Source organism: Hyperolius riggenbachi, chromosome 5, assembly GCF_040937935.1.
Source record: "Hyperolius riggenbachi isolate aHypRig1 chromosome 5, aHypRig1.pri, whole genome shotgun sequence".
Classification (NCBI taxonomy): Eukaryota; Metazoa; Chordata; class Amphibia; order Anura; family Hyperoliidae; genus Hyperolius; species Hyperolius riggenbachi.
This window is the reverse complement of record NC_090650.1, coordinates 299,671,281-299,698,495: the sequence shown is the minus strand read 5'-3', so window position 1 is coordinate 299,698,495 and position 27,215 is coordinate 299,671,281. Positions and strand designations below refer to the sequence as shown.

Genomic DNA, 27,215 nt, shown 5'->3' with positions numbered 1-27,215 from the left:
TGAGGGAGTAGTAAGTTGTTCCTGGCTCACTGCCGCTGCCTTTGCTACATTCTGTTCTGGAGGGCGGGGCATTGAAGCGGTGCTTCCAGGTGAGGGGGGACTGCTCTCTCCTCCCCGCTGCTCTGTGCCCACCGCTGCTCTTCCTTCTTGCGCTGTGCCCCCCACCTGCAGTGCTTGGGGCCCCCGGGGACACTGACGTCACGTGACGTCAGTGTAATTAAAAGGCCTACAGGGCAAAATCTCGAGCCCCCGACGGCCCAGTCCGAATATGATTGTATCAGCTGCAATAAAGAAATGTTTTTCTTTAAAGATTATTATGCTGTTGTTTCTCTTGTTTTTTTTTTTTGTTTTTGTTTTTTGGTTTTTTTTTTAGTCCTGGAGCTCAAGCTATAAAAATGCACTAAGTGGATCCTCCTGCTGGGAAGTGACTTTTGTTAAGTTTATCTAGCTCTTCACTGAGGCTGGCTATACACTGTTTGATATTTTGAAAGATATGAGGTTGAATTTGATAAAAACATCAAATTGAATGAAAATCTATAGGAACCAGAATATTTTTAATCAATATTTAGATCAGTATACAGATGTAATAACATCCCACAGGCCCAGATTTACCTCACAGGAGCCTGTAGGCACCCTACACCTTGCCCTCCATGAATCTACAAACACCCACTAAACCACATCACAAGTGTGTTGAATGTCCCAGCTGTCACTTCTCCCTTACTTCCCTTGCCCATCATAGGTAGCTACAGGAGCCCCTTAGTGTTAGCTAGCCAGAAGTGCTTTCAGTATTAAGTAGCTAGAAGTGACCCCAAGTATTAGTTAGTTAAAGGAACCTCAGTACTAAGTAGCTAGAGGTGCCCCCGACAGAAGGGAAATCTAAGCAGTGGAATGTTGAGAGGAGGGTGAGTAAGCTCTCATTTACACTCATCAGGACTCTGCATAGGAAAGGAGGAAGGCACTGGTGGAGTGAGCCGCCTTCCCAACACCATGCGCCTGTAGGCACATGCCTACAGTGCCTTATGGTAAATCCGGCTCTGACATCCCACATACCTGTTCTTTTGTGCAATCCAGTGAGTAGCAGCAGTGTATGATTGATGTGTCCTTACCTATAGCTTTGCACTGGATCAATATTAGACTGCTTAAATTTTGTATAAGGTGGCAGTATGCAGAGTGGTAGAGTATTTAAACAAACCAATATCAGTGATGTTGAATTTTTAACTGATCTATCACTTAGGCCCATTTGTACTGGACTGGAGTGCTTCTGTAATTTACACCCAAATCCTCTACCATGCCAATGCATAACAATGGAAATATGATGTCCAAACAATTGATACAGGCACATTTTCTTCATTGCAGGCACAAAGATAGAAATAGCTCAGCACTTGGACGCTTAATGGAGGACAGGGGGGTAGCAGACACACAAGTTGGTTGTCTCAACTGATCTGCGTTGTCTGGACCAGAATAGCAAAAGGCTGTGCTCTCACAGATAACAGTCAATAGTCACAAATGCTATGCAGCCAAAAGAATCACCGACCAAGGTCCTAACCTTTGCATACTCTGTTGTTTATTATAAAGATAGGAATGATCCATAACATACTATACAGTACATGAAGCTGTGACTTGATGGAGACAGGTGGGGTGGGTGTGAGGTCCAGTGATGATTGTAGCTAATTATGATCATGACAAATTTAGCATACTGTTTTGCAATTATGCCTTTACTTAATTATGATTTGTGAGTTCAATTGATTTCATATAATCATTTGTAATTTTATGTGCATTTTCACCTAGTTTCGTGCCAACTTTGGAGGTGAATAGCAAAGCCCTCATACATGCTATTGTCACCAAAATTGCAAAGAAAAATGGTTTTTGAACTCTGAAACTTTTTTTTAACCTGCTCCCATTATTCCCCTTAACATAAGTATTAACCACTTTACCCCCGCGCGTACGGATTTCTCCGCCCCTTTTTCCATCCTTTCACCCCCAGGGACGGAGAAATCCGTACTCTGCGCACTCCCGCCGCTGTCCGCGCTCCCGCTTGTAAACACGCCGCCCGCCGCTAGTAAACACGCCGCCGCCCGCTCGCCCAGAGATCAACGAACGGGAAAATCCATTCCCGTTCGTTGATCTAAGCCCCGCAATGATCTGCTGCCGCTCGGCTGAGCAGCGCGATCATTGTGAAAAATAACAAAGTCCCAGCCTCTTTCTACTTCCTGCAAGCGTCCGGAAGGGTCGCCTGAAACTAATTTGTAATGTTGCCATCTTGTGGCCAAATAGTAAAACTACACCCTAACCATTTTTTACACACAAATAAACTTGTTTTACACAAAAAAATTAACTCCTTACCTCCCACACTCCCCAATTTTTTTTTTTTTTGTAATTTAAAAAAAAAAAAAATTTACAATTTAAAAAAAATACATCAATAGTTACCTTAGGGACTGAACTTTTTAAATATTTATGTCAAGAGGGTATAACACTGTTACTTTATAAACTATGGGCTTGTAATTAGGGATGGACGCAAAACTGAAAAAAATGCACCTTTATTTCCAACTAAAATATTGGCGGCAAACATTGTGATAGGGACATAATTTAAACGGTTTTATAACCGGGATAAATAGGCATATACATTTAATGGGTTTTAATTACAGTAGCATGCATTATTTAAAAACTATAAAGGCCGAAAACTGAAAAATAATAAATTTTTTCCCACATTTTTTCCTATTTTCCCATTAAAACACATTTAGAATAAAATTATTCTTGGCATAATGTCCCACCTAAAGAAAGCCTAATTGGTGGCGAAAAAAACAAGATATAGTTCATTTCATTGCGATAAGTAATGATAAAATTATAGACGAATGAATGGAAGGAGCGCTGAAAGGTGAAAATTGCTCTGGTGGTCAGGGGGTAAAACCCCTCAGTTGGGAAGTGGTTAATGATGATGGTTGGATGTAAAGGGGCTTTGTTATTAACTGCTAAAGTTGGCACAAAATTACAAAAAAACTATATGAAGTTACAAATAATTACAATTACAGACAAAATTAATTGCGATTTTTACCAGAATTTCGCATTACGATTTTGCATTACTATTGCAAAATTACATCTATGCAAAGTTTGCACGCATCACTAGTGAGGACAGAGACACAGGGCACTACAGCGGTTGTGGGGCCCTAAGAATGTTAGTTCACATGCTTTTCTTGGCCTCAATACACACATGTGAACAAACATCTTTAGAGATGTAAAACAGCTGTAGTGTACCGTTTCTCTGTCCTTACACCCAGCCCACCTATCTGCATCAAGTCACAGCTTCATTTAGGCCTTGTTCACATCATTTAGTGCAGATGGCTGTGCGATCGGAATGCAACACGTGCGATCATTTGCGCTACTATGTGCTGCATATCCCATTCACTACAGCGATGCGATTCCCAAAAATGCATGCAGCAGTGCGACAGCGCATCACGCAGCGCATATGATGGGAATGGTAGAAGGGCTGTCTATGCCCTTCTACCATTCTTGTGTGTCACACACTATGCACGCTGCCAAAATGCGCATGGCAGCGCGCATAGTCTGAACGAGCCCTAACTGTAGTGTACATTATAGATCATTCCTATCTATACAATAAACAGGGAAGTATAAAAAGGTTGGTGCCCGGATTTATTTTTCCATTCCCAGCATGCCCGCCACATTTCCTGCAAAGTTTTGCTGCACTATAGCAGAACTCTGCCACCACTATTTTTCTCCTGCAGAGTTCTGCTACACTGTAGAAGATCTGCTGCTCTTTTCTGGGAGCCCTCGTGCCTAAATTTCCAGCTACACCTGGTATTTTCATAGGCACTTATGGTGTGCCCAAATTTCCATGTTGCTGTTTGTGCCCAAATTGCCTGTTTAAACATGACTGTGCTCTCTGGCTGACCTGTCTGCAGTCTTCTGAATGAAAGCATGGTTGACCAATGACAGAGTTATTGCTGGGTAAGGCACTCTGCTTACAATTTTTTCACAATGTATACATATCTCTTTACATGGCATTCAAATTCAACTCCAGTGATTCAAGTGGAGTACAAATTAAAATCTTAGCAAAGAGACAGTTGAATAGTAACTGCATGCTCTCATTGTGTTTGCATAGTTGTTATTCTCCCACAGTGGCCTCAATTCACTAAGATCATGCTGGAGATAATAAGGCAAGAGAAAACTTACCTCCACGCAGTGAGAGAGCTATCTTATCTCTCCATTTCATAAGTGTCCTCCTCTGTAGTTAAGCTACATCCTCTGTAGTTAAGTTACCTCCTCTGTAGTTATTTTCACATGCATGTCTTTAACTTTAGAGTTCTGGAGTTATTTTAAGGATTGAAAAGTTAACTTTAGAGATCTCACCTTAACTTAGAGACAGAAGAGTAAACTTTAGGTTTGCCTGAGGTAAAATGTTTCCGGAATACTACATGCCTTATCACCATGGTGATAACTTTAGAAATGTTATTTAAGACAGGAGATAAGCTTAGTGAATTGAGGCCAATACCCAAAATAACTGGTATGCTCGCTGGCTTCCTCAATAATTAGTCCGAGATAGAGATGGCTCGAACCTCCAATATTCGGTTTGAAAACCTTGAATGCAACCTTCCGCAAAAGTTCAGTTTGCGTGAACTTTCACGAACTGCAATAGACTTCATGGGGATGCGAACTTTGAAAACTAGAAACATTTATGCTGGCCACAAAAGTGATGGAAAAGATGTTTCAAGGGGTCTAACACCTGGAGGAGGGCATGGCGGAGTGGGATACACGCCAAAAGTCCCGGGGAAAAATCTGGACTTGACGCAAAGCAGCGTTTTAAGGTCAGAAATCAAATTGCATGCTAAATTGGAGGCCTAAAGTGCTTTAAAACATATTTCATGTGTATACATCAATCAGGGAGTGTAATTAGAGTACTGCTTCATACTGACAGACCAAACTCACTGTGTAACGCACCACAAACAGCTGTTTGTGTAGTGACGGCCGTGCTGGACTGGTGCGAGGGTGCAGGCCATGGCGGTTTTCCAGCCCATATCTCAATGACTGAACAGTGACTGTCCAGCTGATCGAATTTGGTCTGTCCACAATGAAGCAACAACCTTATTATCTTGGTTGTGCCCCCCCCCCGAGACACTCATATAGCTGGCGGTCAGCCAGAAAAATTAGGCAGGCATGTACACACACCAGAAAAATTATTATAGCGGCCGCTGCTAGCAGCAGCCTTAAAAAAAATTCAGGAATCCGCCTGGAGTCCTGGACCGTGTTGGTGATGGCGGAGAAGGCAGTCAAGTGGCCTGCAGGCAGAGATGCTGTGTGGGGAGCGACTTAGTCTTTGGGCAGGCAGTCACATGGCGTGCAGGCAGAGATGCTGTGTGTGGGGACTGACTTAGTCTTCGGGGTGCAGTAGCCCTCCGGGATCCATGCCTCATTAATTTTGATAAAGGTGAGCTACTGAACCCTTTTGTGACTTAGGCGACTTCTCTTCTCAGTGACAATGCCTCCAGCTGCGCTGAAAGTCCTTTCTGACAGGACGCTTGAGGCAGGGCAATACAGAAGTTGGATGGCAAATTGTGACAGCTCTGGCCACAGGTCAAGTCTGCACACCCAGTAGTTCAAGGGTTCATCGTTGCTCACAGTGTCTACATTCACACCTAAGGCCGACATCACCATGAGATCGCTAAAACGTCCTGTCCTTGCCTGCGTGGACATGGAACAAGGATTACTGGCAGTGGTACCTTTATTCCGTTGTGCTGTGACATCACCCTTAAACGCACTGTAAAGCATAGTTGCCAACTTGTTCTGCATGTGCAGCATCCTTTCTGCCTTCAGGTGAGTTGGTAACTTTGTGCCTATACCGAGGGTCCAGTAGCCTGGCCACCCAGTACAGCTCATTCCCCTTGAGTTTTTTTTTATACAGGGGTCCCTCAACAGGCTGGACAGCATGAAAGACACCATCTGCTCAAATTTGGATCCAGACATACTATCCATCTCCTCTTGCTCTTCCTCAGTGACGTCAGGTAAGTTCTCCTCCTCCCCCAGCCACGAACAATACCATGGGAACGTTGAGCAGCACAAGCCCACTGCGACGCCTGCTGTGGTTGTTCTTCTGCCGCTGCCTCCTCCAAAAAAAAAAAAAAAAAACACCTTCCTCATCATCATCTGACTCCTCTTCCTCACACGCCTCTTCCTCCTCCTCCCCCCTCTGTGCTGCCGCAGGTGTTGAGGAAACATCTGGTTCTGATGAGAATTGATCCCATAACTGTTCCTCCTGTAACTGTTCCTGTTCACGCTCCTCCACAGCTTGATCCACCACTCTACACACAGCACATTCCAAGAAGAGAGCATACGGGATCAAGTCGCTGATAGCCCCTTCACTGCGACTCACCATGTTTGTCACCTCCTCACATGGACGCATGAGCCTGCAGGCATTTTGTATGTGTGTCCAGTTCTTCGGCCAGAACATCCCCATCTCCCCAGAGTGTGTCCTTTTACTGTAGTTGTAGAGATACTGGGTGACGGCTTACTCCTGTTGTAGCAGGCGGTCGATCATCAGGAGGGTTGAATTCCAGTGAGTCGGGCTATCGCAAATCAAGCGCCTCACTGGCAAGTTGTTTCTCCGCTGAATATCGGCAAAGCATGCCATGGCCATGTAAGACCACCTGAAATGCCCACACAACATCCTGGCCTGCTTCAGGATATCCTGTAAGCCTGGGTACTTAGACACAAATCTCTGAATTATGAGATTCAGCGCATGTGTCATGCAGGGTACATGTGTCAACTTTCCCAAATTCAAAGCCGAAATGAGATTGCTGCCATTGTCACACACCATGTTGCCGATCTCCAGTTGGTGCGGGGTCAGCCACTGATCCACCTGTTTGTTCATAGCAACCAGGAGAGCTGCTCCAGTGTGACTCTCCGCTTTCAGGCAAGACATGTCTAAGATGGCGTGATACCATCGTACCTGGCATGCAGCATAGGCCTTGGGGAGCTGGGGCTGTGTAGCTGGAGAGGAGATCGCAGCGCCAGTAGAGTGGAACTGCCACTGAGCCAAGGAGGAGGAGGAGGATGACAGCAAAGAGGATGTAGCAGGAGGAGTAGGAGGAGAAGGAGAGGAGGTGGCAGGAGGCCTGCCTGCAAGCCATGGAGGTGTCACAAGTAGGTCTGCTACACAGCCACATACTCCCTGCTTGCCAGCGGTCACCAGGTTGACCCAATAGGCTGTGTAAGTAATGTACCTGCCCTGACCGTACTTGGCAGACCAGGCATCCGTGATCAGATGGACCCTTGACCCAACACTGTGTGCCAGAGATAACACCACATGCCTTTAAACTTCACGGTATATTTTGGGTATTGCCTTTTTTGAGAAATAATTGCCCCTGCTATCTTCCACTGCGGTGTCCCAATGGACACAAATTTTCAGAGGGCCTCAGAGTCCACCAGCTGGTATGGTAACAGCTGACGAGCTAACAGTTCCACCAAGCCAGGCTGGCTGCTGCTGTGTGCAGAGGAGCAGGAACCGCTCAAGGTGAGAGGCGGAGTGGAGGAGAGTGGCTGTGATTGTGAAAGTGCAAGGGAGAAAGCGGCTGAAGATGATGCACCTAAAGGAGGAAGAGGAGAAGGAGTGTGGCTTTGCTTTTGTGTGCTGCTTTTCCTCTGGTGCTCTTCCAATTGCAGTTTGTGCCTTTTTTCCATGTGCCTTCATAAGGCAGTTGTCCCTACGTGGCTGTTGGCCTTTCCACGGCTCAATTATTGGAGGCAGAGAGAACAGATGACATTGTTCTGATCTACAGCAGTCACACTAAAAAATTTGCAAACCGTTGAGTCCCCCTGGGGTGATGGCACTATGGTGGCATCAGCAGCTGACGTTGAAGGGCATGTTGGCTGGCTGTCCATAGGTGGCGATACATGGTGCTGGACACTGCCACCAGCTGTTTCTGATGATGAGCTCCCCCTGCTTCTTTAGGCAACTCGTCTCCTCCTACTCCTCTCTGGCTCCCCCTCTGAACTGTCCCCTTGGTCATCTTGTCTCTTAGGATCCCACGTGGCATCCGTATCATCATAATCATCCTCCCCAGCTTTGCTTGCCTGAGGCACCTCATAAACTGCACCAACAGCAGGTACTTCATTATCTTCCTCCTCACACGCTACGTCCATAGTGTTGCCTAACTCAGACATATGAGGTGGTGTAACTTGCTTAGTGCCTTCATCTTGTTGTAACAATAATGCCTGTGAATCAGTTAATCCCCCACCAAATAACTCCTGCAAAGTGTCAAATGCAGCGGTTGTGGTGCTTGTAGTAGCGCTGGTGGCTGCGGAAGAAGAGGTGTTCTGTGTTAAATAGTAAACCACGTCCTGACAATCTTGGGAGTTGATGGGACAAGCCTGGAACAGACCTGCCAGGTGGCCTGCCTCTGGGGCTGCCCCTGCCTCTGCCTCTACCTGTTTTGGCCATATCGGGGCAATGGAGTGTAAGGTATGCACTGACTTGACTAATACAATGTGCAGTTGCACAGGTGCAGTGAAAGGTATGCAGTGACTGGTATTACAATACAATGTGCAGCTGTCCCACAGGTGCAGTTAACAGGTATGCACGGACTGGTATATTACACAGCGTGCGGGCACACAGGTAGTGTGAACAATTATGCAATGACTGGTATTACAAATTTGCAGCTGTCACACACACAGGTACCATGAACAGGTGCAGTGACTGGTGGTATATAACACTGTGTGCGCTCACGTAGGTAGGTAGGTAGGTAGGAAGGTAGGTAGGTAGGTGCACTGAACAACAACAGGTGGGTATGCAGTGATTGGTATTAGAAATGTGCAGCTGCCTGTCACACACACAAGTACCCTGAACAGGTGCATTGACACTGCGTGCGGTCACGTAGGTAGGTACACTGAAGAGCAACAACAGGTGGGTATGCAGTGATTGTTATTACAAATGTGCAGCTGCCTGTCACACACACAGGTACCCTGAACAGGTGCGGGCACGTAGGTAGGTAGGTGCACTGAACAACAGCAACAGGTGTTGTTCCACAAGTTTGCGCAAATAAGTTCGTGTGCGAACCTTACGGGCCATCTCTAGTCATAGAATATTATAGTAGCATCCGACTACGAACTGCACTGAAATACAGTTTACAATGTGATATTTCTGTTATATATTCTGTAAAGTGCTGTAGAAAATGTGTAATTGCTATAAAATGAACAATAACAATAATAATAATGTCCCAAAATTTTCTTTCTCCTTTTCTTCTTCTACAATGTTATCATTTAAAAGTAATGTCTTTGAAACTCATTTCTATAGAAAACAATTATGTTTAAAGTGATTTAACAGATCAATACATTATTTTCATTCACAAAATAAAAGGTTTCATTGATTACCTAAAAGTAAAGTTGTGAATACAGAAATTGCAATGAATGCTCCAGAGTTAAAGAAGTTCCATAAAAAGCCTCTGTTTATACAAGATTCCACGTTGTTATTCATGCCACAGTCACACACTTGCAGTGTTAGAGTGCTGGTGCTGCTAAGTGAAGGAACTCCATTGTCACTTATTATAATGCTTAGGTAAAATACAGGGTTCTCTGATAAGCTATATCCATTTCTTAATGCCAAAATTGTGGCTGTGTTATCTGAAAAAGAAAAACAATTTGAAACAATGAGCAGGATCAGATGTAGGATTCTCTAGCGAGCAATGCGGAAAACAGTTGTGAAATCCCAAGGTGAGACAAGGGGCCATATGCAATTTACTTTTCCACCTGAATTTTCTCCTAGGAGATAATTTTTCATCTTCTATTTAAAATACCTTTCTAGCACTTTTCAACTAAAAAAGTACCAAAAAGTAAAAGAAAAGGTACTATCATAATTATTTTTAGTATTTTCTTGCTTTCTGGTGTCTTAAACGGCATTTTACTGAGAAGTTTAAAAACATCACCTAGGAGAAAACGCAGGAAAAAAAGTGAATTGCATATGGACCAAAGTGTGTTAAGTAAAAAAAAAGTATAGTTTGAGTATGTAACAAGTAACAATTCATATACAGTACGGTACGGTGAAGTTTATCCTTAAATGATTATTTTGCCAAATCAAAAATATTAAAAAAACACAAAGAGGATTCCCACTGTACAAAAATAAAAAATAAAAATATTTAGTTTTCTGTCTTTGTTGAACTAATCTACTATGCTTCCTGTTTGGAAAGGATGTATAGAAAATGCTGCCAAAAGGTACACACAGATGACTATAAAAAAAAAAAAAACCTGAATATATCCTAATTCAAGCTTTAGCCACAACTAGCAAGAGTTGAAATGAATTAATAAATTCAAGCATCACTATAGATACAAGATCCATATCATAATACTTTTATGTGGTTGGTGGAACAAAGCTCCAGGAAAAGTATACTTTTTTGAGTGTCACTGCTTACATAAAACAGGAATTTCTAGTGGAATGAGAATAATTGTGAAGTTTTACCCATTCTCATGAAAAACAAAAGTTTTACTCATTAGTAATTGATTCAGTAAATACACTGCACATGTTGAGATTCAACCACTATTGACAACCACTTGAGATTCCAGTGCAGCCTAATTTGTACTCCTGTAGATTCCAGGACATGAAAGTCTTGCCCTGTATTAAAGGCACTGCTGTGCACACCCGTGCATACTTTCGCATACCCTCATTGTCACTGCTCATGCAGATTAGTGTTGGGCGAACAGTGTTCGCCACTGTTCGGGTTCTGCAGAACATCACCCTGTTCGGGTGATGTTCGAGTTCGGCCGAACACCTGATGGTGTTCAGCCAAACCGTTCGGCCACATGGCCGAACTAAGAGCGCATGGCCGAACGTTCCCCGAACGTTCGGCTAGCGCTGTGATTGGCCGAACGGGTCACGTGGTTCGGGTAAATAAATACCCGAACCACGTCATATCTCCGCCATTTGTCTGTGGGTTTAGCTTTGGGTAGGCAGGCAGGGTAGTTCGCGCTCCAGCCACACTAGCCAGGGTCCCCCCAGTCATTGTGTTGCTGCTGGGAATAGTAGTACACCGCTCGCTCAGCCACACTATATAGCATTCTGATTACTGCCACTCTGTGTACCTCGCTCAGCCACACTATATAGCATTCTGTTTACTGCCACTCTGTGTCTGCTGGGAATAGTAGTACACCGCTCGCTCAGCCACACTATATAGCATTGTGTTTACTGCCACTCTGTGTACCTCGCTCAGCCACACTATATAGCATTGTGTTTACTGCCACTTTGTGTCTGCTGGGAATAGTAGTACACCGATCGCTCAGCCACACTATATAGCATTGTGTTTACTGCCACTCTGTGTACCTCGCTCAGCCACACATATAGCATTCTGTTTACTGCCACTCTGTGTCTGCTGGGAATAGTAGTACACCGCTCGCTCAGCCACACTATATAGCATTCTGTTTACTGCCACTCTGTGTACCTCGCTCAGCCACACTATATAGCATTGTGTTTACTGCCACTCTGTGTCTGCTGGGAATAGTAGTTCCTTTGAAACTTTACAATCAATTTTCTCAAAAACTATAAGCTCTTTTTCAAATATTTTTTTTCCTCTTGTACCCACTCCCAAGGTGCACATACCCTGCGAATTTGGGGTATGTAGCATGTAAGGAAGCTTTACAAAGCACGAAAGTTCGGGTCCCCATTGACTTCCATTATGTTCGGAGTTCGGCGCGAACACCCGAACATCGCGGCGATGTTCGGCGAACGTTCACGAAACCGAACATCTAGGTGTTCGCCCAACACTAATGCAGATGCATGCACCCATTAAAAACTCACTGATTGCTGCTGCAGCAAAAAGACAATATTATTAATTTACACTAAAAAATTAAGTGTTTTTTTCACATTTTTAAGTTTTAACCTCTATCTAACTAATTAACCACCTTACGACCACCTAACGCCAATCAGTGGCCACACGGTGGCGTCAAGTTCTGGGGGCGTGTTCTGCAGAGGATTGTGCATGCTGAAACATGCGCATTCCCGCTAGGTGACGTAGCGAAGCTCCATAATCAGCCTGCCAAGCCGCGATCGCAGCTTGCAGGCTGTTAAGAGTTAAAAAAAATAGAAAATCAGTTTGTTTACATCAGTACAGCACAGCGATTTAGCGCAGCACTGTACATTGGACACTTATCTGTCCCTCCGAGCAGCTCACAGTCATATTCCTCTCATAGGCTGATGCCTATGAAAGGAGAGGAAGTGGACAGATTGTTGTCCAGGGAAAATATAGGGGGAGAAGGGAGAAGGAAGTGGGATTATAATGATTTTTAAAAACAAAAACACTTTTTATTAAAATAAAAAGAAATCTACCTATTGCAGCAGCGATCAGAGACCACCCAAGGAAAGGCCTATTAAGGAGCAGGGACAAGAAAGAAAGCAAAATTCATTTGAGTGGTAAGTTGTATGGCTGTGCACTATACGTTTAAAGCTGTACAGTCCTGAATTGTAAAAATTGCTTGGTCACTAGGGGAGTGTAAGGCTGTGGTTCTTAAGTGGTTAACCCCTTGTGTCACCTATACATGGCCTTAAGATTTGTGGACATCTGTAATGGCTGCTGTTGCATGAATCACATATTATTATCACCAGGCTAAGAGTCTTTAGCAACTGGATGTAATCAGGGTGATAGTTTGGGGACCCAACACTGTATAGATGCATTGCTATTCTGATGTCTAGCAATGTATCTTGCAATCACACCCAGTAGCTAGAGACACACAGTATCACAATAATGTTACATTACATGCCCAACTAGTGATAAAATATGGCATATGTGGTATCATTTTAATAATGATGAGCCAAATAGTATATTTTGAGGTGTTTTATAACGGTGGCACTTGTAATGTGAAAATTAGGAAAGGTGAGAAATTAAAAAATGTGTATTTTCTGTATTAACATCTACCATATTTTCTAGGTTAAAAGAGCAAAAACCCGAGGAAAAAATATACTAAACCTGGTGTGTTCATGTTCCAGGAGCGTCTTGTACATGTTCTCCCCCAAATGGTGTCCTCCATGTCTCCCCATGTCTCTCCCTGACTCCCCATGTGTCCTCCTGTATCCCCCATGTGTCCTTCTGTGTTCCCATGTCTCCCCATGTGCCCCCAATGTGCCCTCCTGCATCTGCTTCTGTCCAAGCATGTGCCCAGCTCCCCTGCATGCCTGTGCTCCCTCTCCTGCCCCCTGTGTGCCTGCGCTCCCTCACCTGGCTCCCTGTGTGTGTAGCAGCAGTAATGGTAGCTGCTTACCTAATCCGCCATGCCCACGTGGATTGCAGATATCCTTCTTCTCTGCGCATCTCCCTCTAGTGTTCGTCTTGTATAAATTGCATCATCAACGCAAGCCGAACACTAGAGGGAGATGCGCAGTGAAGAAGGATGTCCACAATCCCCACGAGCATGGCGGATAAAGCAAGCAGCTACCGCTACTGCCACTACACACCCGAGGGAAAGCAGGCACGTGAGGAGCATACTGCGGGCACACAGGCAGGGAATCCCCGACATGGTGATGGATGTACAGAAGTCGTGGATTCCATGCCTTTGCCGTATAAGACGCAGGGACTTTTTCCCCATTTCTAGGGGGAAAAAAGTGTGTGTTATACGGTGGGAAATATGGTATATTTCCCCTATAAAATGTCCAAAAAATTAAACTATTCTTGGAAAAAACAAAATATTTCAGTGAGAGCTTAGATTATCCCAAAAAAACAACTTTGAGGACATGAGTAATTGAAAATAAATATATTGCTGTATCAGTAGCAACACAGCTAAAACATCAACATTGTCAGAAATCTTAGGAAGTAAAAACCCAGTAATGCAAAGATGCAAATAAAAAAAGAAAAGTTCCCAGCATGTACAACCATTCCTCACTGATTTTTTCCTGCATAGGATATTTGCATAACAATATAACAATTGCAGTAACTCTGGACATTTCTTTACTTTACATACTGTATCGAAATCATATCGGACCTGTCAGAAATTATTTTTCTATCAAGCCATCTATCTGTCAAAAAACTCATTGTGTATTATTAAATAGAAAGACACAATATCTGGATTCTGGGCAAAAAAATCCAAATAACTAGGATAAAACATTCACAGAAATTGTTTTTCTTTTCGTTTTCTCAAGCCAGGTTTTAGTTTTTGAGGAATTAGCTCCACTGAAACCCTTAGTTTCCACCCAAACTCCTGGAGATCTATAATGATTATTGACACAGGTTCCCAGCCCCTTCACTCTTTGACTGTCGATCATTCCTTATACATTGTTAGTATAGTAAGGAAAATCTTCCTTACTGGGCAAAATATGTAGTAAAGAATGACAGCACGGGACAGATTTTCAGCACTGCTATACTTATTCTTCACATTCTAGCTAATTCTTATTATTTCCCTCACTCTCCCAGTACAGGTCAGACTAACCAGCAAGCTCATGGTGACCCAGAACTCATTGGAGTGTGTAAGGGACTACAATGGTCCTAAAAGCCCCCTTACTAAGATGTTAAGAAAAACAAAAGTTTGCTTTCTTAAAACAGAAAGAATTTGTGATAATTCAGGTTGGAGTGAGCATGAGATGTCTCCCAGTGCAACACTGCTGAATATATGCAAATTAACCATTGTACCCTTAGAAGCTAAACACACCTCCAGAACCGCTGGAATGCAATGATGTGTCAGCTTGTTAATTTGTACAGAGCCATAATAATCCAACATGCATACAGACTGTTTCGGATTGTTTGATCCTCATCAGTGCATGGCATGGATTAATTTGGCTCTATGCAGTAGGGCTTGTAACACCAAGAGGCACAGACTAACCAGCAAGCTCATGGTGACCCAGAACTCATTGGAGTGTGTAAGGGACTACAATAGTCCTAAAAGCCCCCTTACTAAGATGTTAAGAAAAACAAAAGTTTGCTTTCTTAAAACAGAACGAATTTGTGATAATTCAGGTTGGAGTGAGCTTGAGATGTCTGCCAGTGCTACACTGCTAAATATATGCAAATTAACCATTGTACCATTAGAAGCTAAACACACCTCCAGAACTGCTGGAATGCAATGATGTGTCAGCTTGTTAATTTGTACAGAGCCATAATAATCCAACATGCATACAGATTGTTTCATCCTCATCAGTGCATGGCATGGATTAATTTGGCTCTATGCAGTAGGGCTTGTAACACCAAGAGGCACAGACTAACCAGCAAGCTCATGGTGACCCAGAACTCATTGGAGTGTGTAAGGGACTACAATGGTCCTAAAAGCCCCCTTACTAAGATGTTAAGAAAAACAAAAGTTTGCTTTCTTAAAACAGAAAGAATTTGCGATAATTCAGGTTGGAGTGAGCTTGAGATGTCTCCCAGTGCAACACTGCTGAATATATGCAAATTAACCATTGTACCATTAGAAGCTAAACACACCTCCAGAACCGCTGGAATGCAATGATGTGTCAGCTTGTTAATTACAGGTCAGAAAAGATATTTGTTAAGAAAATTATTATAGATATTTAAATGTGTCTATACTGTATGTCCAGAAAATAAAAAAACAACATATAAATATTCCACCAACCCTTAGCTTTCTCTTGTACTAATCTTATAAAATATACTACCTGTTTGTGCTACAATTCTACATTGCTGATCACATGACGAATTCCGAATGCTGCCGGTGGTGCCAGAGATAATAAACTAGTGATGTAGTTCCCCATTCTCCTCTATAAAGTTGGCAAGGGGACATGTTCTGCAGTGTTGCTAGCAAATTTTCACCAAAGTTGTTTTCACATCGAAAGTGCTATTTTCAATTTTGCGAAAATACTTGCAAAAATGCATTATGGTCAAACAAAACAAATTTTGCTTTCCAATGTGAAAATTTGTGAAAAACACAAAAAATGTTATTTTTTATGAAAACATTTGTGAAAAAGCGGGAAAATCGTTTATTTTAGCACAACAATTTGCAAAAAAATGCAGAAAATCACAAACTTATTACAACATTTTTTTCAATGGCATTTTCACTCAAAAGTTAAATTTTATATTATTTTTGTGAAAATTTATTTGAAAAGAATATCTGCATTTTTGCTCATCACTGATGTTCTGGGTCTAAATCCAGGGCATGAAATCAGTGGTCTTGAGCAGCTAAACTTACAACAAGCTAAACTGCTAATGACTAGTACACAAGCACATTTAATTTGTATCATTGGAATAGGGAAGGTGGTGGGTGAAATATTTACGCTTCCAGATTTAGGCTTTAGGCAATTCTCATATACAGTATTTATTAATGACAGCACATAGTTATCTCTACAAAGACTGTGAAGGTGAAGCGAAAGCATGAATCCAAATGTTTTCCAACAGGTTTCCAAATGAGTTCAGCAAATATTCATTAGGCAGATTTTATATGATCTCACCATCATTATTTTATTGTAAACTATTCAAATTTCTCACTGGTGATTCTTTTTAATATATACCATGAGCAGATTTTTTTTTTTTCCGAGGAAGCTCTAATTGTCTCTTCAGATTAAAAGTAACTATGTCAGTGGGTTCACATGAGACAGATCAAACAGAATTAGCCCAACTTAGATGTGTGATTGCATCCATGTTAATAGGCACAACTTTTGATTTTGATTGCTACTGATGGGAGATTGAGGAAAAGTAGCTCCCATTTCAATAATGTATTTATTTATTTTTAATAAAACGAATCATGATCAGTACACATTTGTATGTGTCTTTTTGGAAATAATCAGAGTTAGAGATATGTCTTTATTAGCATTTGATTGCAGAGATCATATCTGTTTTTGCCTACAGTGAAATTAAGTTTCAATATAGGTGAAAATATGAGGAATAAATCAGAGAGCTAGAAATATCAAAAGAGTTTGAAAAAAACAAAGCTGGAGCAAAAGGGAAGCAGCTGTTCAGAGCAATCAGGCTTCAGCTGCTGAGCGACAGAAGATTCTAATAGGTTGTTCTGGCAGTTGCACCAATTCTTCTCCAGCCTTCACTTTACCTGTCTTGAAAAATATGTGCTAATGTGGGAGTACGTGATCCTGATTTGCTATTTTTCTTCTTCTTCTTTTTCTTGTGATGGATGAAAGATGTGGCCCAATACAAAGTCATTTTCTTTAAACAGCTGTTGGATACATTTTTTTACCCTTTAACCTCCTTGCCAGTTCAATTCCTCCGGCAAGGAGGCAGCGCAGGAGTTTTTTTTTTTTTTTAAATCATGTAGCGAGCCGAGGGCTCGCTACATGATAGCCGCTGAGCGGCGGCATCCCCCCACCCACTCCGATCGCCTTCGGTGATCAGAGTATGCTGGAAATCCCGTTGAGAACGGGATTTCCTGCAGGGCTTCCCCGGTCGCCATGGCGATGGGGCGGGATGACATCACCAACGTCATGGACATCGGGACATCATAGGGAATCCCGATCCGCCCCTCAACGCTGCCTGGCACTGATTGGCCAGGCAGCGCAGGGGTCTGGGGCGGGGGGGGGAGTGGCTCGGCGCGGCGGATTGCAGCGGATCGGCGGTGAGCAGCGGCGATCGGAAGTTACAAGCAGCTAGCAAAGTGCTAGCTGCTTGTAACAAAAAAAAATTATGCAAATCGGCCCAGCGGGGCCTGAGCAATCCTCCTGCGCAGGTTACCCCGAACTGAGTTCGGGATAACCGGCAAGGAGGTTAACATAAGTTGCTGCTGTATTACCTAAGCCAGGGGTGCCCACACTTTTTCGGCTCGCGAGCTACTTTAAAATTCGCCGAGGCCAGGAGATCTACCGGTGTTTCAAATGCACCTTCCCCCCCCCCCCCCCCGGAAATGTAGTTAGGTATAGGTCCCTTCAGTATAGGCTAGCCGGGTATAGGTCCCTTCAGTATAATTTAGCCGGGTATAGGTCCCTTCAGTATAGTTTAGCCGGGTATAGGTCCCTTCAGTATAGGTTAGCAGGGTATAGGTCCCTTCAGTATAGGTTAGCAGGGTATAGGTCCCTTCAGTATAGGTTAGCCGGGTATAGGTCCCTTCAGTATAGGCTAGCCGGGTATAGGTCCCTTCAGTATAGTTTAGCCGGGTATAGGCCCCTTCAGTATAGTTTAGCCGGGTATAGGTCCCTTCAGTATAGGTTAGCAGGGTATAGGTCCCTTCAGTATAGGTTAGCAGGGTATAGGTCCCTTCAGTATAGGTTAGCCGGGTACAGGTCCCTTCAGTATAGGTTAGCTGGGTATAGGTCCCTTCAGTATAGGTTACCTGGATATAGGGCCGGTGGCATCCAGGTCTTCAGGCCTGGCTCCGGTGGGCAGCGTGAGTGGAGTCAGAACTCGGAAGTTTTCCGCCTCTCCACCAGATTGGCTGCGCACCTCTCCTCTCCTGGATGGCTGCGCGCATCTCCTCTCCTGATTGGCTGCGCGCCTCTCCTCTCCTGATTGGCTGCGCACCTCTCCTCCCCTGATTGGCTGTGCGCCTCTCCTCCCCTGATTGGCCAGGCTCTCTCCTCCCCTCCCCTGATTGGCCAGGCTCTCTCCTCCCCTCCCCTCCCCTGATTGGCCAGGCTCTCTCCTCCAGCGGCCAGCAGCAGAAACTGCGATATACAGCTGCTGGCTGCTAAATTCAATGGGACGCGGCCAAGAGGCCGCGATCTACCGATTAGGCGGTCGCGATCTACCGGTAGATCGCGATCGACCTATTGGGCACCCCTGACCTAAGCCTTCTTTCACATGGAAGGTTGAACCTGAAAATTGCTTGCCAGGATCCTTATTCTATCCTAGGGCAGGTACACATGAGCTTTTGCTGACTTGTCGGTCAAATGCTTTTCAGCAAGCACCTCAGAAAAGCATTTGACATCTTCTGGCAGCTTTCAGCAGCTTCTGGCATTTTTTACCCTGCAGGGGGCCATGCAAAGGCAGCATTAAATGACAATGGAAACAGAATGTTGCTTCCAGGGTTAGCTGAAATAATGGGAAAATCTGTCTTGGAACTCTACCTTCGAGCAAATGACAGCAAACAACGGTACAGGTGCTGCTCATTCACTTGAACGGGCAGTGCTTTAACGACAAGTGACAAACGTCAGTATGATCTGCCCCTAAACTAAAATAAATCATAAAAAAGTCCCAGCCTCTGTATTATGGATTCACTTGTTACAGTGTAGCCCAAGACTCTGTCAGTGTGTTTTGACCTATGAGGAAGATGGCATAAAGTATGTCTTACCTCCAACCTTTCAGTTTCTTATAATATTGTTCTGCATAGACAAATGCCCAAACGTAAAGTGGACCGAAATTAAAAATACAAGATTTCAGAAATAAAATCTATTTTCTAAATTATAATAATGAATAGCAGCCTTTTTTCAGCTGCATGATGACAAATATAAAATATTTTACATTTATTGGACTAACCTCTCCCTTCCTTTCAAATTGCCGGGCAGAATCCGGCAAACTGGTGGAGTAGGTGGTGTACAGCAAAGGAGGAATTGCTAATGGCTGCCACCTGTATAACCCTAGTTATGAAAAGAGAAGGGTGAAAAGCATGCAGGTTTTGGACTAGTCCAGCTCTTCATGAGGGATTCTCAGTATTTCATTTAATTCTTTATAGAAAGACTCCCTGAAAAGGATCCATACAAATATGTAGACTGCCAACGCACGCACACACACACACACACACACACACACACACACACACACACACACACACACACACACACACACACACACACACACACACACACACACACACACACACACACACACACACACACACACACACACACACACCACACCACACACACCACACAAACACACACACACAAGCACACACAAGCACACACAAGCACACACACACACACACACACACACACACACACCACACAAACACACACACACACACAAGCACACACACACACACACACCACACACCACACACACCACACAAACACACACACACACACACACAAGCACACACAAGCACACACAAGCACACACACACACACACACACACACACACACACACACACACACACACACACACACACACACATACACCACACAAACACAAGCACACACAAGCACACACACACACACACACACACACATATACACTACACAAACACACACACACACACACACACACACACACCGTTTGCACACTATTCTGGCAGATGTACTGAAAAACTGCCATTTATTTTTTTTTTAATAAAATCGGTTCTGTCAGATTTCTACTACTTACTGTAAGTGACAGCAACATAGGACAAAAGTAATTTATAACACATTTTACTCAGGAAGAAATGTACTTGTTATTTGTATGTGTTTCGCTAATTTTTGCGATAGTGGTTAATTCATTTACCTAAAAATACATTAGTAACCATGGTGTATGGGGTTTACTTGATGATGAAGAAAAAACGTTAACCGATGGATCATGATCCACAGATGTCCTTCCTTTAAGTCTAATGAATAGGTATGTATAATTAAATATATTGTTTACCCACTGAAAATGTATGCATTACATGTAACCTCTTATAACTTTATTGCTAATTTAAAAGGGCTGCAGGCTTTTTCTATTGTAAGCATTGCAATAAAAATTGACTTCTTCTTAAGGATTTTTCATGATTCCCATAAGTGGAGATGTGTGTGGGAGTGACATTATTTACCCCCCAAAAATGTGCTTAATAAGGTGTCCCTATATCATATTTCAAAAAGTTGGGAGGTATGAATTGTATTTTTCTTAACTATAGATGATAGACCCCAGAGCAGAAGGTATGCAAATAAAAGGAATGTCATCTCTCACAATCACTAGGCATCCAATGCCTGTGAGTACTGTCAGAAGGGTTGCAGGGACCAGTGTCAGGGACCTCTGGGGAGTGTTATTCAAGCTCTGCTAAACATTTTTTTAAAAAATTCCTTATAAGTGCTTTGCATGTAAGAGGGTAAGTACAGTTACCTGTAAATAAAAGTACCTTAAGGGCTACTTTCCACTAGTGGCAAAAATTTGGAGCAATTCCCTGCATGCAAATTCGGACATGGAAATACAGCCTATTCAATAGGCTACTTAAAGAGAAACTGTGACCAAGAATTGAATTTCATCCTAATCAGTAGCTGATACCCCCTTTCCCATGAGAAATCTTTTCCTTTTCTCAAACGGATCATGAGGGGCTCTGTATAGCTACTATTGTGGTGAAACCCCTCCCACAGTGTGATGTCAGGACCTGTCTGTTAATCTCATTGCATTGTGGTAAATAACAGCTGTTTTACTGGTTTTACTGTTTACAGCTGTTTCCAATTGCCAAAAAGCAAGCAGAATCTCCTTCCACTGACATCACCTTCCAGCAGTAAAAATGTCACCATGTGATAAATGTCAGAATGTAAATCAGGGAGAGGAAAGATTTTACAATGGGCAAATACTGACTAAATCATTTATACACAATTATTGTAAAAATGAATCACTTTTTTTATTACATTATTTTCACTGGAGTTCCTCTTTAAAAGTTTGTTTGTGGGGGAAAAAACTGCATGTGTGGGGAAAACATGCATGTAAATCCCCTTAGCTGTGCATGTATGGCGCAGCTAAAAGGATTTGGATGCATACTAACATAAGAAAAAGTGGCGGCGAGCATCTCAGAGATGCATGCTGGCCCAAATGGAAATGCGGCCTTATTCTTAAAATAAATAAATAATATTATGTAACTGTTCTGCAATTAAGAAAATAAATCACACCCTTAAAGGATACCCGAGGTGACATGTAACATGATGAGATAGGCATGTGTATGTACAGTGCCTAGCACACAAATAACTATGCTGTGTTCCTTTTTTTCTTTCTCTGCCTGAAAGAGTTAAACATTGGTTATGTAAGTGGCAGTTTCTGACTGGGTCAGACTACAGTGTGACCCTCACTGATAAGAAATTACAATTATAAAACACTTTCCTAGCAGAAAATGGCTTAGGAGATCAGGAATGCGATAAAAAGGGTCAATAGTTCATAGATTTTTAGCAATGGCATACTTAAATGAATGTGTCATTGAGCAAAAACAATTAAACAGTAAAAACTTAAAAAGTAGATTTAAATATAAAATAAAACTGGAATTTCTTAAAAAGTCATTTATAGGACAAGGAAGATAGATACAATTGTTTATTTCATTAGTTTATTTTCACCTCAGGTGTCCTTTAAATTCATTTATGAGCCACATATATCACATGCTCCATTCCCAGTATATTATTCTGCATTAGAAGTACATGAAAATTCAGAAATAAAATAAAGACTATTACCTGAATTATCAATAAGAGTAAAATTTTCATTGCTCGCTTCCTCAGGATGTAGCATAAAATAGAACCGATGATTGAATACAGGATCTTTATCCATGGCACTTATGGTTTGTACTTGCTAGAAGAAAACATAAGTAGATTTATGCCGGCATAATAGATAGGAAATACGATAAAATGAACATAATGCAGGTAATTAAAAAAAATTAAAATCGTGATGTACACTGAGAGGCAATTAAAATAAGCTGAATGAAATGAAGGATTTTAAAAGTAAAATAAGATCAATGCTGAAGCAATATATTTCTTTTAACAATAAGAAGCAAAGCACATGTATATATCATTGCATAATTGTGTACTATAATCTATAGATCAATAGTGAACATTCAGTGTCGGTAATTTAATGCTTCCAAATCGTTGAAGTGCTTTAGTAAACTGATCAAAAATATGTAATTTTCAATCCACTTAAATTATATGTATAATGGAAATTTAATGGAATACATGTTATTGTATCCACCAAACTATTATTGCAAAGTTTAAAATATTTCCCTAGTACAATGTATAGCGCCAATATTTTATTTGGAAATAAGGCTGCATTTTTTCAGTTTTGCGTCCATCATTTATTACAAGCCCATAATTTAAAGGAATACTATCAAACTTTACCAATTTCTGGCAGTAGCATAAATCAAAATCGCAACAACAGTCTGTGCGAACACAGCATATCTTTTTGCTGTGTAGTGTATTTTTTTTAATTTACCTTGCAGACTGCGTCCCCTGAGAAACTGACGGCGACGGGTAATGGGGCAGCTCATTATGTGAGAGGAGATAGACCCGCTGAAGTAGCCTGCTATGAGGAGCGAGAGACAACAGCAACAACAACCAACTTATGACGCGGCGGCAGCCCGACACACGGAAGTCTCCTTCCTTCATTGGCTGGGCAGAATAGGAGCGAGAGCAGTTGTCTCTCGCTCCTCATAGCAGGCTACTTCAGCGGGTCACGCGCTGAATAATGCAATCTTATATGGGGGAACCTGAAAATAGAATAATCCACTGCCGCTCTGTAAAATAGGAATCCCCTCTCACATAATGAGCTGCCCCATTACCCGTCGCCGTCAGTTTCTCAGGGGACGCAGTCTGAAAGGTAAATTAAAAAAAAAAATACACTGCACAGCAAAAAGATATGCTGTGTTCTCACAGACTGTTGTTGCAATTTTGATTTATGCTACTGCCAGAAATAGGTAAAGTTTGATAGTATTCCTTTAAAAGTCACTGAGAAAAAAAAGCCAGGTGGTCCGAAAATAGAGGACATTTGGTTTGACAACCTCATGGACAAGCTGCATGATAAAGCTCCATGGAAACCAGGACAGGTTTTGTGCCTTGTGAAAGTCAAACATATAAAGCAGTCAAGCATAGTAGCACAGTGATCAAAGGTTAAACAGTTACTCAAATACTGTTTGTAAAATTGTTGTTTAGCATGCCTATAGCAATCATTTCCCTCTGCTCCAGGACTGATCTCAGTCTCTCTACCTTATGCCTCCTGTTTTAATAAGGGAGATCTGCATTAAACATTTCCTGTTTAGTAAGAGGGCTTTTTGGTCTCTTTGAGCCCCATTATAGTACCCTAAGTGGTTCTGGGTCACCATGAGCTTTCTGGGTACTCTGTCTGAACTATTTTCTTCACAAGCCCTGCCTTTTAGAGTTTTATCAGTGCCTTGCACTGATGTTGAGAAACAACACAAAAAACAACTGTATGCACGCTGGATTAGTATGGTTCAGTTCAATTTATAGGCTATAGGTGCACTGATCACCAGTGATTCTGGATGTGTTTCTGGCTTGCAGGGGCTCAAGTTTTGGGCAGTAGAAGACTAGGCACATGCTGTTTTGACATAACACGCTATTATAGATTTCCAAATCAAACTTAAGCATAATTGAGCTTTTGCATGTGTCTACAAAATCTTCTTTTAAAGGAATTAACATGTACATTTGTGTAATCTGAAGATACACCATAATCTTGTCATAGAGAGAAAGACAGATGGATAGATGTCTGTCAAGTGCAGCTGTGATATGATCAAAATGTTTGAAGATGAAGATGCGTTTACCATACCTTTGGACCCCGTAAAAGCTAATTATTTTATACATGACAATTTCACTTACAAGCTGATTGGAGTTTTAATGCTCATGACAATCAAAGTCAGCTTGATAGACACAGTGTAGTATCTTACTAAATTTAACTTCAGAAATAGAATTATCTTTCACCCTCCAGCAAAACGAACTAATCACTTTCATGTAAAATACAAAACCAATGTTATAAAATATTTGCATTTTAGCATAGCACTTATTTTAACACTGAAGTTGGCGAAATTTGTTATAAAAAATGTATTGTCAATTTTTCTCTGATTACTAATGTATTGTATGCAAATATAGATGAATAACACGCAGGCCGTATTATATTACAAAACTGTCAGCAGCCTCTCTGGTTCTAATGTCCATCTCGGTCTCTCAACTCTAGCAGCATACAAGTTTCATGGTACTTATGTCTAGTGATGTTCAGATATGCCTATTTTGGCTTTAAAAACATTACTATAAAAAAAACAGATGTGGGATGTGTACAGTTATGGGGAGGGGCATCGTTAGGCTTCAAATGGAAATGGAATCATTTCATATCCTTAAGTCCTTGCTTGGTAGGGCCCCATCATGCTGGGCGCACAGTTACTGAATCACTGTGGGAGCCCACGGCCAGCAAATCAGTAACATTTTACTGGGTACCAATGATAATGGGTTGTTGGATCTTAGCAGTAGCACACTTTCAAGTTCAGTTATGGTGTTGAAAAGCTCAAATTATAATATGCAGCTCTCTGTTGGTGTCTCTATATTCAGCAATGTGGCCATCACTCCATCACTGCCATAGAGGGCAGAATGTACTTTTAATTTGGTAAATATATGCTTTGTCTCAGAAAGGTACTGATCAGCATTCTGTAACTAATTGTCTGAATTTGCCAAGGTGATGCAGTGTAATTAAGTGATCTACATTACCTGAGGAAAGGTAGGTGCATCTAGTGGATACCATTTCTCTTGGGTGTCCTGAAGCAATTTACAGACTAACCTTTGACTACATTAATTTCACGTTTTGTATGTTTCAGTCACTGAACCATTCTCTGGGCCAAGTGGACCCTTTACTGAGCTGTTTTAGGGTCTTCGTGTGAATACTCTAGAACCTGGTGCTCATGCTGTTAACTTTTCTACCTCATTTTAAGTGTTAAGAATATTTGTTGCAGATGACTATAGTTTTATTAGAAACCAAGTTGTAAAGGAGATTCCTGACAGCAAAATTCTTGTGAGCAGGCTTAGCGGTGGGTCACAGCTGTTCCAGCATATGTAGTTATATAGCTATCTAGGTTGAAAAAAAAAAAAACATGGGCCCATATGCAATTAACTTTTTCTTCTGAGTTTGTTCCTTAGTGATATTTTTGTAGATTTGCATTTAAATTTCAGCCAGAGATCTATCTGCAGGAGTTTGTATGCTCTCCCTGTGTCTGCGTGGGTTTCTTCCAGGTACTTTGGATTCCTTTCACATCCCAAAAACATAGAAAAAAGTTAATTGGCTTCCCCCTAAAAAATGAGTAGGGATTAAATTGTGAGCTCCTCTGCAGGACAGTTTGTGGCAGTAGAGTGTTGTACCGTGTTAGCCAACAGTAGAAGCAAGACGTTTTGAGACATTTTAAATAGTGTATGTGAACAGTTTGTGACAAGACATTGTACTCTGTAAAGCACTTCAGAATATGTTGGCACTATATAAATACTAAATAATAATAATAAAAAGAAATAATAACTTATAATTGTGCTTCTTCACTTTTTTGCATCTACTAGTTCCAAACAATGGTATAGATTCACATGATTTTTTTATATAATTTTCTATATTTTATGTGAGAATGTCCTAAAACATTATCTGATTTGCAAACAAGTCCTAAAAGTAGATGATGAACCCCATGTTAAAAAAATTTAACAAAATTAATTATATTTTTGACTTGTATATCTGCATGTGCAAAAGTAAATGAATCATGTTCTCAGAATTTGGTATGATCTCTTTGTGCAGCATTAATAACTGCAACTAATATTTGCAGTAATGTTCTGCACATTGGGGTTTATGTATGAACTTGCGGTAATATTGCTGAGCACAGACCGCGCACCGCAATATTACCCTTACTACCGACACTATGTACCACAAGTTACGCTATTAGCCTGATCCGCATTACTTGCAGTAAAATAGCTTTTTTAATACAATTTCATTAGATACAATGGGGTATACTGTGTTAACGTTTTGCCGACCGCGCCATACCGATGGGTGTGGCCGCAGCGGCAGCCACAGGACCGCCTAACGCCAATTGGCATAAAAGTCCTGGGGTATCTGTTTTGCAGGAGATCGAGCGCAGGCTGCGCACGCATCTCCTGCTTGGGGGGCGGAGCTCCGTCCCGCCTTCAGTCTCCGAGCGGCTATTGCTGCTCGGGAGACTAATAGACGGCGTGATCGACGTCTATTTCTATGTACAGCACTACAAACGGCAGCAGCGCTGTACTGGGGACAGCCGTGTCACACGGCTGTCCCCCTGGGGGACAAGAGAGCGATCGGCTCTCATAGGCAGAAGCCTATGACAGCCGATCGCCATAATTGGCTGGCTGTGGGGAGGGAGGGAACATTTTTAAAGAAACAGCTTTTTTTAAAAAAAAAAAGCTAACAATAATATTTATTTAAAAAAAATAAACATGGGGGGAGCGATCAGACCCCACCAACAGAGAGCTCTGTTGGTGGGGAGAAAAGGGGGGGGGGAATCACTTGTATGATGTGGTGTGCGGCCCTGCAGCTTAGCCTTAAAGCTGCAGTGGGCTATTATACTAAAAATTGCCTGGTCACTAGGGGGGTTTAGCTCTGCAGTCCTCAAGAGGTTAACTTAAGGCTAGTAAACTTCACAAGCACACTTAGCGCATAATGGGCTTGATTCACCAAGACAAATAGCATGCCTTATC

At 42.1% G+C, this 27,215-nt stretch overlaps 1 protein-coding gene across 1 annotated transcript in view; it reads right to left on the bottom strand.

Annotated features, from left to right (window-relative positions):
- LOC137518794 (cadherin-19-like) overlaps nt 1-27,215 on the bottom strand; it is a 154,542-nt gene that overhangs the window by 6,283 nt on the left and 121,044 nt on the right. The window contains exons 10-11 of the mRNA XM_068237111.1: nt 22,203-22,317; nt 9,379-9,627 (exon numbers count right to left, since the gene is read on the bottom strand). Coding sequence (XP_068093212.1) covers nt 9,379-9,627; nt 22,203-22,317 — 364 coding nt within the window. The remainder of the gene's footprint in view (nt 1-9,378; nt 9,628-22,202; nt 22,318-27,215) is intronic.